Source organism: Panulirus ornatus, chromosome 1 (assembly GCF_036320965.1).
Source record: "Panulirus ornatus isolate Po-2019 chromosome 1, ASM3632096v1, whole genome shotgun sequence".
NCBI lineage: Eukaryota > Metazoa > Arthropoda > Malacostraca > Decapoda > Palinuridae > Panulirus > Panulirus ornatus.
Genome location: NC_092224.1, coordinates 80320795 through 80333119, shown reverse-complemented (window position 1 = coordinate 80333119; position 12325 = coordinate 80320795). Strand labels below are relative to the sequence as shown.

General features: G+C 38.2%; 1 protein-coding gene across 5 annotated transcripts in view; it reads right to left on the bottom strand.

Annotated features, from left to right (window-relative positions):
* Positions 1–5073: 5073 nt before the first annotated feature.
* LOC139750137 (signal peptide peptidase-like 2B) overlaps positions 5074–12325 on the bottom strand; it is a 124072-nt gene continuing 116820 nt past the window's right edge. For 2 of the 5 annotated variants that reach the window (XR_011713091.1, XR_011713090.1), the window contains exons 13-14: positions 8548–8626; positions 5074–6136 (exon numbers count right to left, since the gene is read on the bottom strand). Coding sequence is in view for 3 of the 5 variants with exons in the window: in XM_071664470.1 (XP_071520571.1) it covers positions 6035–6136 (102 nt within the window). In the remaining 2 variants the exon portion in view is untranslated. The remainder of the gene's footprint in view (positions 6137–8547; positions 8627–12325) is intronic. The other 3 variants (XM_071664490.1, XM_071664470.1, XM_071664473.1) reach the window with 3 other exon arrangements.

The following is a 12325-nucleotide window of genomic DNA, read 5'->3' as shown; positions in this document are numbered from 1 at the left end:
ACCTATGTAGTCATGGCAGAATATCTGTGGGTCCTAAAAATCACATCTAGAAAAAAGGGAGATTATGATTAGTAATATTTCATTATTTTCTAGAGTTAATCCCTTCCTTCCTTTGGGTTACTTACTTGCTAGACAACAATTTAAGCAACAACAGCATAATGATTTGATGAGTTAGTTCAAAAACTTAGCGGAAGCAGACCTATTCACATCTCAAAAGGTGTGCATAATCAAGCCTCATGTCATTCATATTCATAATCATCACCACTTATCAAAAGGATCCATATCACTAATTAGATTTTTGCTAGATTCATCTTCATTATCATTCATAGTAGAACAAAACACTGTGGACTTCAAGCCAAAGAATCTTGGTCAACTATGTTTCAGACAATGACATCTTTTGGTTACCAGTTGGAGAGGAAAAAATCAGAACCATATTTTAGACTACATATCTAAGTCAGCCAACATTACATACATCTGACAAGCCTTTTCCCAAGACACAGCAGAGTGACCTATGCACTATGCAATGTATGCCCTCCAAACACAATGATACATACAGACTTCCATGAATGTGCTAAATAATAGTGTTACACAGGTTGGGATTTCCCAAGATATAAGCCATGGACAAAAGTACCATTTTTGTAACATACTAAGTTGGAACAGTATATGCAGTAAACAATATGGCAGGAAAGAGGGGACGTATTTGGGCTGACAAGTGTCCAACTGCATCAACTGACCTGAATGTGCTTACTAAGTACATAACATGCATTTGTACATCAGATGTTGTCATATGTCATTGGTCATCAAATGTACAAACTTTAATCAAGTCTGTAGAATAAATAAACCATGTATTTTATATACCTGCATAAAACCCCAAGATTGTAGAAAATATAAGATAGCAAACCTCTTCAATAAGGGTAAGAGAATGTTTTGATTGAACCTTATATCTAGAACAAACAATACTATTAACTAACCTACAGACTAGCTATCCTAGAATTGTGGTCAGAAACAAAGGTAACAAAAACGTACTACAATAATCCACCGATCCTGTTTCTCTGTTGTCAAAATACTACTCTTTAAGGGTAATATTTTCATTTCCTTGTACCTCTTTGTTTCTAGATTCATCGCTCCATAAAACTTCTTTCTTTGAATTTCACAAAAAAATGATACATAAACAACATTGTAACAATTCTTCACAATAAATAATTATGTCAAAAATTGTCCTTACTTCAGGTGGAATATAATCAAGTTTTTCAATGAAAATTAAATATTCTTCATAGCAATTAAAACAACCTTTGGTTGGGAATGTCAATTAATTCATAAATAAAGTGACATAGGGAAAAATCAATTACATTTTCAAGTTCTGGGAGTAAGAATTAAGGAGAAAGAGAGCAAGAGACTGCACTACTGTAAGGCATTGCACTGTCTAAACATCAAGCTCACAGAGAGTGGTTCACTATAAACCACAGGTGTTGACTTCCTGTACACTCATGATGTTGGCTCACTATATGCTAATGATGTTCGTTCATCAGGAAGATGTGCATAGGCTCAAGGATAAGAGAACAGTGCATAGGCTCAAAGATAAGTAAACACTATGCTAGTTTTCTTCCATCCCCTAAGTCATTCAGCACAAATACAGAACTCTTCTACAGATCTTTCTGTCCCAACCACACCACCTTATGTAACAAACCTTTCCCTTCCTCCCCCATTCCCCTAGTACAGATATACCCTCTCAACAGCTTTCACATACAATGATGCTTGTGATTTGTGTATAAGTATAATAACGATGACATGAGATGCATCCATATCATAAGATACATCAGTCTAAGAGCATTCTGATAGTGTTTTGTGACCCAAAGACATCCTGCAGGACAATGCTCATCCTCTTCCCTCAACATTCCATGAACAACAACACTAAACATGTCAGGGAATCTTGTTAACCCCTTTGTGCATGACAGTATGATCCTTGAACATCATCACATGCTAGGCCAATACCCAATTGTCATACCATCATGGTCAAGAGGTTAACCATGGCATCCATGTACTAAATCCAAACAAAAGCTACACCTGACCAACAGCCCAGAACATTTGTCCTATGGCTCAGTGCTTGTGTTCTCTAATTAAAGGAGGAAGTAGGATGAGTGGGTATTCTAGATGGACCAAAGAGAAACTGGTGTGTGGCAGTGTATGCTTCAACAAGTTGCTGCAGTAAAAATCCAAGATGGAATAGATACCAAGGTCTGGATACTCTACCACTGACCTTGGGATTAAATACACAACCTGACCCTGACCCATACAGGGCTCACTGACAGGCCTTAAGGGATAAGTGTAGGGATAAATGTTTCCCAGACCTCCATCTGCAGAAGGGGAGTTACTCCCTACAGGATATGTGAGGAATACTTTGCCCTGACATCCAAAAGAGTCTCTCTAACTTACACCTAAGTTACAGTTTTCAATATACACCTGCATGAAAAAATGTACAAAATACCATAACAACTGTACAGTTTAATAAACCTGTTCAAAGAGGGGCTTCCCTAAATGTCAAAAGTGTTAAGTAAGAGCTTTAAAAAACTATCTAACCCTAAAAAACACACCAAATACGATAAGCTACTATATTTTTGATAATTAGTGGATGAGAGTTTCAGAAACTGTACAGTTTGTATTCTCTGTAATGTGTGCATATATATGTCCACTGGTCAGAACATAGGCTACTGAATGTAATAATGTGTGTGTGTGTGCGTGTGTGTGTGTATCAAGAGGGAAGAGTGGGGAGAATGAAGGGACATTAAGCATTGGGTGCTTGGTGTCTTCATTGTGGATGCTGTATTGTGGGCAGGAAGGGTCCTGGGATGTGCTGAATTGGTGTTTGGATGGTTGATGTCCAGACTGTGGTTAGGAAAGAGTGACACATGTTTGTCTAAGGAGTGTGGCTTCAGATGGATGTGTGTCTGGTAAGGTGATGTTTAAGAGTGAATTGGGAGTGCAGTTGTTTAGTAGTTCTGAGTCACTTTCAATATGTATGTGTTTTATCAGTGTTAAGTTTGACTGGGGTAAGGGATCTGTGAGTAGAGGTTGCTGAAGTGTGAGGCAAAGGGTAAGCTTTATATTTCAACCTGGAGGTTAATGGATACTTATGGAGTGGCTTGGAATTGTATTGGGGGGATCATTGTTTCTTTGTGCATATGCTGAATACTTGTGGTTGCTAAAAGCCAATGATTGTTCTGAGTTCTCCTCTTTATGTGGTTTACAGCTCTGTTACATGTGCTTTTGAGAGGGTGCAAGACCAGTTATGTGAGGAAGAGTTTAGAATGAAGCAGATAAAATATATGTATATGAAGTCAAGGGATTCTTATTCTTCTCCAAATCTGGTGCCAATTAAAAGTTCTAAAGGTATTCAGTTTATGTGTTGCTTTTCTGTTGATGTTACTGGTGTGGAGAGTGAATGTCATGTGTGTTGTAGTGTTGTATTTAATGCCTTGAATGGTTTCTGTTTTTGTTCACATGGAGGGATTGTCTATTCAAGATAACTGGATAGCATAAGCTAGACTTGTGTTTGTCTGAGGATAAAATAGTGACTAAGGACTTCCGTGGAGAAGCAAACATTCTGTTCTGGACGAGTCATTCTTTTAACTGTGTTATGTAGAGCTGCATGTTTGTTTTACTACTGTGGTGTTGTGATGTGATCGGGAGGACATCTGCATATGAGAAGACATTCATGTGGTGGTTTAATTGTGATGGAAGGTCATACAGGAAGAGAATGAAGTGGGTTGGAGAAAGAAATGCTTCTTGAGGAACTCCACCGTACAGCTTGAGGATATTAGAGATGAAGTCATTATGAGCGAATCTGGCATTGTGGCCTGCAGTGAAATTTCCCAATCTCGCCAGTGCAGTGAATGATGAACGTGCATGGGGAAAAAAATATATATATACATGTGTATGTGGGTGGGTTGGACCATCCCTCGTCTGTTTCCTTGCACTGCCCCGCTAAAGCAGGAGACAACGATTAAGTATAATAAATATAAATAATCATATATTAATATATATATATACACATACACAATCACTACTCTTTCCAGTGGTGATTGTGCATTTACCTATTCACAGTGAAGTGAAGGATCTGCATATACATATATACATATATATATATATATATATATATATATATATATACACACATACACACACACAAGTTCTCCCCTGCTTACGACCTATGCGATTTATGACCATCCATACATACAACAGGAAAAAAATATAGATATAAATATAAAAAGATGAAATATGAATTAAAGAATCTTAGAGAAAAGGTAAAATTAAACTACAGAATCATGTAATAAAGCTGGTTAATAAAAAATGAGATAATTGTGATAGAAATTGAGTAGGATAAAAGAATGCTGTACAGGTATACAAATTCTACAAGCCATGCTAACATACGTCCAATTTACGACCATTTCGCGATTCAACTGGTCGGCCAGAACGGAGCTCAAACATATGTCAGGGAGGGAATATATGTATATATATGTGTGTACATGTATATATATATCCCTGGGGATAGGGGAGAAAGAATACTTCCCGCCTATTCCCTGCGTGTTGTAGAAGGCAACTAACAGGGGAGGGAGCAGGGGAGCTAGAAATCCTCCCCTCCTATTTTTTAACTTTCCAAAAGAAGGAACAGAGAAGGGGGCCAAGTGAGGATATTCCCTCTAAGGCTCAGTCCTCTGTTCTTAACGCTACCTCGTTAATGTGGGAAATCATGAATATGTATGAAATATATATCTTTCTTTTCTTTCTTTTAAACTATTCGCCATTTCCCGCGTTAGCGAGGTAGCGTTAAGAACAGAGGACTGGGCCTTTTTTTGGAATATCCTCACCTGGCCCCACTCAGTTCCTTCTTTTGGAAAATTAAAAAAAAAAACGAGCGGGGAGGAATTCCAGCCCCCCGCTCCCTTCCCTTTTAGTCGCCTTCTACGACACGCAGGGAATACGTGGGAAGTATTCTTAATCCCCTACCTGAAATATATATATATATATATATATATATATATATATATATATATATATATTTTTTAATTTTCCAAAAGAAGGAACAGAGAAGAGGGCCAGGTGAGGATATTCCCTCAAAGGCCCAGTCCTCTGTTCTTAACGCTACCTCGCTATCGCGGGAAATGGTGAACAGTATGAAAAAAAAAAAAATATATATATAGTCCCTCAAAGGCCCAGTCATCTGTTCTTAACGCTACCTCGCTAATGTGGGAAATGGCGAATAGTTTGAAAGAAAGAAAGAAATCTTTTCTTCATACATATTTGCCATATATATGAGTGGATGGGTGGAGTGATGAGACATAAGGCCAAGCTCAGAACACTAAATTATTTATTGTTTTACTACATGAGCTTTCTCAGTAATACTAAATAATGTAATGTTCCATGCTCAGTCTCGAGTTTCATCACTCCACCCTTCCACCCATCTCTCATGGATACCAACAACACACACACACACAAACACACACATATATATATTTCTTTCTTTTCTTTCAAACTATTCGCCATTTCCCGCATTAGCGAGGTACCGTTAAGAACAGAGGACTGGGCCATTGAGGGAATACCCTCACCTGGCCCAATTCTCTGTTCCTTCTTTTGGAAAATTAAAAAAAAAAACGAGAGGGGAGGATTTCCAGCCCCCCGCTCCCTCCCCTTTTAGTCGCCTTCTACGACACGCAGGGAATATGTGGGAAGTATTCTTTCTCCCCTATCCCCAGGGAAAATATATATATATATATATATATATAAAATTTTCCACTACACACTTGGGAGGTACTTATGATTATCTCAATTAACCAGTTGTCACAATGGCCCTCCACTCTCCATCACATATCATGTACTCCATAGCCTATCACATATCACGTACTCCATAGCCTTAGTGATTCATGAGGTATTTGTTTGTCCCTCTCCAGCTGTGAGGCAGGTGTCAATGTGGATGGAGACCTCTCAGTTGATTTAATGCTCCTAATAGGGGATGACTGACACTACGACTGCCAAGAGTTCAGGTATCTACTGGCTGGGTTCTCTCCGAGGCGTCCTCATTTCCAGACTCTGGGGTGTTCTCATTTCCAGACTCCAAATCACCCTCTCTGTTACACTCAAACTGTGGACAGACAGACAAGGATAAATATCAAAATTTTATGTCTTAAAGCCTTATATCAATTATTTGAAAGTGATTTCTTTTGTTATTTGTGATCAATGCTTTGGGGTCTTCTTAGATTCCTCAGCCTTAAGGATCAGGTACTTGGCAGACTGATGTAATCATAACAATGAGCTTCAAACTTGCAGGTTTTTCAGAGGACAAGTGATGCTAAAATTAATAAAACCACTTCTCTTTATCACTGCCATGATAACCCACAACACCTAAACAAGACTATCATCTGAAATACATCAGAAGAATGGTCAAGCCAAAGATGACAGACCTTGCTCTTTTGTGAGCAGGTGTTAAGAAGAAGCAAAGTATTTTGGAGTCTTAAGTATATGGATAAATTATCATGGATAGTATCAAAAAGCACCTGAAACTGTCATTATTTTCCATATACCCCTATTGTGAGACAATACAACATTACACCAGTATATTGCAGCAGGGGTGAGTGATGTCTCCAATGTTGTTAAATTAGTTTATGGATGGGGTGGTTAGGGAGGTGAAAGCAAGAGTTTTGGAGAGAGGGGCAAGTATGCAGTCTGTTCTAGATGAGAGGGCTTGGAGGTGAGTCAGCTGTTGCTTGCTGATGATACAGCGCTGCTGGCTGAATTGGGCAAGAAACTGCAGAAGTTGGTAATTGAGTTTGGTAAAGTGTGTGAAAGAAGAAAGTTGGGAGTAAATGTGAATAAGACTAAGGTTATCAGGTTCAGTAGGGTTGAGGGACAAGTTAATCAGGAAGTAAGTTTAAATGGAGAAAAACTTGAGGAAGTGAAGTGTTTTAGATATCTGGGAGTGGACTTAGCAGCAGATGGAACCATGGAAGCAGAAGTGTGAGTCACAGGGTGAGGGAGGAGGTGAAGGTTCTGGGAGCGTTGAAGAATGTGTGGAAGGCGAGAACGTTATCTCGGAGAGCAGAAATGGGTATGTGTGAAGGAATAGTGGTTCCAACAGTGTTATATGGTTGTGAGGCATGGGCTACAGATAGGGTTGTGTGGAGGAGGGTGGATGTGTTGGAAATGAAATGTTTGAGAACAATATGTGGTGTGAGGTGGTTTGATCGATTTAGTAATGAAAGGGTAAGAGAGATGTGTGGTAATAAAAAGAGCGTAGTTGAGAGAGCAGAAAAGGGTGTGTTGAAATCGTTTGGACACAAGGAGAGAATGAGTGAGGAAAGATTGACAAAGAGGATATACGTGTCAGAAGTGGAGGGAAGAAGGAGAAGCGGGAGACCAAATTGGAGGTGGAAAGATGGAGTGAAAAAGATTTTGAGCGATCGGGGCCTGAACATACAGGAGGGTGAAATGCAGTGCAATATCAAATACTTTCAAGCAGTCCAGATATAAATGATACACCAATCCATCCAGCCTCCCTTTCTCCTCTTTTGTCTTATAATGAGCTCACACTCTTGTATAAATCATTACACATGACCTTCTTTCTGTGAAACCATGTTGTTTCACACTGAGGTAATTTGCTTTCTTATCTATTCCAGTACTTTACAGACCACACTCATCAAGGAGACCAATCTGCAGTTAAGTGTCTTCTTCCCAGTCTCCTCTCTTATAGACAGGCATGACATTTGGCATTTTCCACTCCCCTAGCACTTTGCCTTTCTCCAGCAACATTTTGAACATCCAAAAGACCATGGGTTTCTTTGTTTCTTCTTTCTTATCCTGCTGTACTCACTCCTTACTCCCTTATACCATATAAATGCTAGCTGACTGATGTGCTACCAATATCTTCATCATAGCACATCTTTTAGTTCCTATGCTTTTTGACATCTTTTACTGATCCATTCCTCCCTTTTCCTTATCAATCCTTCAATATTTGAGGTTAGAGGTACCCACACTCCTATTTCTTCATCATACATTTCACTAAACCTTTCATCATAATAACCTGGTTCATGGCTACCTTAACTATAATTCCTAGTTTATACTACCACTGGAACTGTTAGGTTCTGTGTAGTTTCCATGATTACATCTGTTTAAATATTCATCTCATCTTTGCTATCCTAACTTACTCATTTACTGCATAATCAAGTTCAAGCATTACATGACTTTTTCCAGAAGATGTACATCTTGTGTTTGCCATTCATATACTATGGCAATCTATGAAACTATTAGGAGAGCAATTGTAAAGCATAACCCACTTAAACACTACAAACATTTTGGCATAACACTATCATTATCATTATCATAATCTTTTCAGTCATAGCAGTTTTCCCTAACAGTTGTGCACTCTAACACACAAGCACAGCAATCATTAATGCACATTAAAATAAGAGCACAACTAGTATCACAACATAACACCACCACCACCATCACTCATGTCAGCCTGAGGCAGTTATAGAAGTGCACCAGCTGGCCTCTTACCTCTGTGGGTCAGGCCAAGCTAGGTCATGATGGGCGAGGGAGGAGGGTGAATTTAGCAAAACTTACTCAGAAGGGTATGCTGGAAAGAAAATGACAGTTCATTATGTTTACCCATGCAGATAATTAGCTAAGATGGTACAAATGTTACAAAAGGCACATAATCGAATGGGATAAAGATGACAATGTTAATCATATTAACAGACAAGAGTTGCAAAGAAACCCTGGTCTTTAGGAACTTGAGAGGTAATACTTCTATACTTATGTAAAATTTACACAAATGAAAATTCTGCGATAAATGTCTTACTGATACTCACTGATCTGTGATTTTGACAATCCAACTGTTAAAACTAAATACTAAAGGACATGCACATGTTTACTACATAAATTTCTTCCCATAGTTATAGGCAAAGAAGCACAAGAGTGCAGCATGTCATCCTCCATGGTTAAGAAGAGCAGCATATGGAAACCAATGACTCCTTCCATTCCCACACTAGCCTTGCTAATGAGACACTGTAATCTAAGTATGAAATATCCAATTCATGGTGTCCTTCAAGGCAATGAATTTCTACACAACAATCATCTACTGCACTTAAAGGTGTTTGTTTTAAACAAAAATCTTATTTCAGTTTGCTCTGCAGGAGTAACAATAGTCAGACTAATCATTATCACACATAATATAACATGCTTTGTGAAAAAGAATACAAAAGTGGGTCACTGTGTGCCATGATCTTTGTAAAAGAAAAAAAATGTATGTAACTTAAGAAAATCTTTGCAAAGTAAAAAAACTAACTCTGGGAGTGTTCCTAAATGTGTCCTAATAAGCCATGCAGCTACCACAAACCTACCATTTAATGGTCTTTGTTTGAAACAAAATCTTATTTCAGTAAGGTCTGCAGAAACAATAATAGTCAACCTTATTATCACAGCAATTGCTTGCTGTGTAAATTGAGTACAGAAAATGTCTCTACTTAAATGGTGCAAAATATTCCACTAGAACACATCTTAAATTTACCTTTTCCAAATCATGCAAGAATTCTCTAATTTGTAAAACACAAATTTGGTAGACTTCCAGTTTAGGGACATCACTGAAGTAACTAGGGTATTTAGAAGCAGCACATTAATGGACTCCTTATGCTTAACAGAAGTGATTCAGATTGGAAGTGAGGCTATGATGATCAAGGAAAATATTATAAGGCAAAAGTGAAACACTTCCAGAGACAATTTGAACTTATAAAAACTCATCTAACTTCTGTAAACAACATAAATTTTCCATATTTTGGCATCAGTTGAAAAATTACATGTATTTCACAGTGTTGTTTGCAAACGGGTGCCAGAAGGCTTGCTTGCAAATGGTGCTCACTGAGCATGTTTATTTCTTCCCAGCTACTCATGCAACTAATATGGTAAAAGAAAAATGATGAATGTCATTGGTATACTTGAGCTATTCTTCAAATTCAGGTAAATCTTCCCTCAAGTGGGATTAGTTTTCACTGGTTCTGTCAATTTCTAGAGGTGTTCCAATTACTTTCCCCTCCGCATTTTTTATATCAGCCTTCACTATCACTTACCTATTATTTGCAGGATATAAAAAGATCCAAATCATGCCCCCATGGTTTCAAATACTTATATCAAGAATAAAGAGTCCAATAATATGTTTCTATCAAAACCATCAGTTATATCTATGGTTCTCCTAAACTGAAACTTTAACATTCATATAAGTGCCATTAATGAACAACATCTCATTAGCTGTTGGGATATCTGTGGTGGAGTCCAAAGATTAGGTTACTCACCCAGTTCTAACACGGCTATACAAACACTTTCTACCTTGTAGTGCTTTTCTTTCCACCTGAACCAATAAGCTGTTCCCTTCTTTACACATCTTTTAATTACCGATTCTTTTGGTAATTTTTCATCTACAGTGTTACTTTCCATAATTTCTTTAGCTTCCAAGTAATTTTCATTCAATGATAATTACACCTGCTTTCTCTCAACAGATAATCCATCTTTGCTGATCTTATCATTCACGTCTTTATCTCTGATATCTTTTGCGATTGATAAATCAGTGAATACAAGTATGGTCATCAGCACACAATGCTGAAGATGATTATCTGATACCATCTGTCTATATCATCCTCCACAACACCAATCATACTATAGGATCATCAAAGGCTAAATGAGAAAACAAAATGTTGAGTAACACAGTCAGGCCCAAGAATACAAATAGCAACAGACCATTGGGTGAGAATGTCCCAAAGCACATTCAACCATGTATCCTGTGTGCGTACAGTACCATTACGAATAAGAGATATCATATAGTAATGATAACACTAAACAAAATAATTATATAAAAAATAAGGATAATAATAATAATAATAATAATAATAATAATAATAATAATAATTATTAGTGAAAGAGAAGAGAGAGGCATTTGGACAATTTTTGCAGGGAAAAAATGCAATTGAGTGGGAGATGTATAAAAGAAAGAGACAGGAGGTCAAGAGAAAGGTGCAAGAGGTGAAAAAGAGGGCAAATGAGTTGGGGTGAGAGAGTATCATTAAATTTTAGGGAGAATAAAAAGATGTTCTGGAAGGAGGTAAATAAAGTGCGTAAGACAAGGGAGCAAATGGGAACTTCAGTGAAGGGCGCAAATGGGGAGGTGATAACAAGTAGTGGTGATGTGAGAAGGAGATGAAGTGAGTATTTTGAAGGTTTGTTGAATGTGTTTGATGATAGAGTGGCAGATATAGGGTGTTTTGGTCGAGGTGGTGTGCAAAGTGAGAGGGTTAGGGAAAATGATTTGGTAAACAGAGAAGAGGTAGTAAAAGCTTTGCGGAAGATGAAAGCCGGCAAGGCAGCGGGTTTGGATGGTATTGCAGTGGAATTTATTATAAAAGGGGGTGACTGTATTATTGACTGGTTGGTAAGGTTATGTAATGTATGTATGACTCATGGTGAGGTGCCTGAGGATTGGCGGAATGCGTGCATAGTGCCATTGTACAAAGGCAAAGGGGATAAGAGTGAGTGCTCAAATTACAGAGGTTTAAGTTTGTTGAGTATTCCTGGTAAATTATATGGGAGGGTATTGATTGAGAGGGTGAAGGCATGTACAGAGCATCAGATTGGGGAAGAGCAGTGTGGTTTCAGAAGTGGTAGAGGATGTGTGGATCAGGTGTTTGCTTTGAAGAATGTATGTGAGAAATACTTAGAAAAGCAAATGGATTTGTATGTAGCATTTATGGATCTGGAGAAGGCATATGATAGAGTTGATAGAGATGCTCTGTGGAAGGTATTAAGAATATATGGTGTGGGAGGCAAGTTGTTAGAAGCAGTGAAAAGTTTTTATCGAGGATGTAAGGCATGTGTACGTGTAGGAAGAGAGGAAAGTGATTGGTTCTCAGTGAATGTAGGTTTGTGGCAGGGGTGTGTGATGTCTCCATGGTTGTTTAATTTATTTATGGATGGGGTTGTTAGGGAGGTGAATGCAAGAGTTTTGGAAAGAGGGGCAAGTATGAAGTCTGTTGGGGATGAGAGAGCTTGGGAAGTGAGTCAGTTGTTGTTCGCTGATGATACAGCGCTGGTGGCTGATTCATGTGAGAAACTGCAGAAGCTGGTGACTGAGTTTGGTAAAGTGTGTGAAAGAAGAAAGTTAAGAGTAAATGTGTATAAGAGCAAGGTTATTAGGTACAGTAGGGTTGAGGGTCAAGTCAATGGGGAGGTAAGTTTGAATGGAGAAAAACTGGAGGAAGTAAAGTGTTTTAGATATCTGGGAGCGGATGGA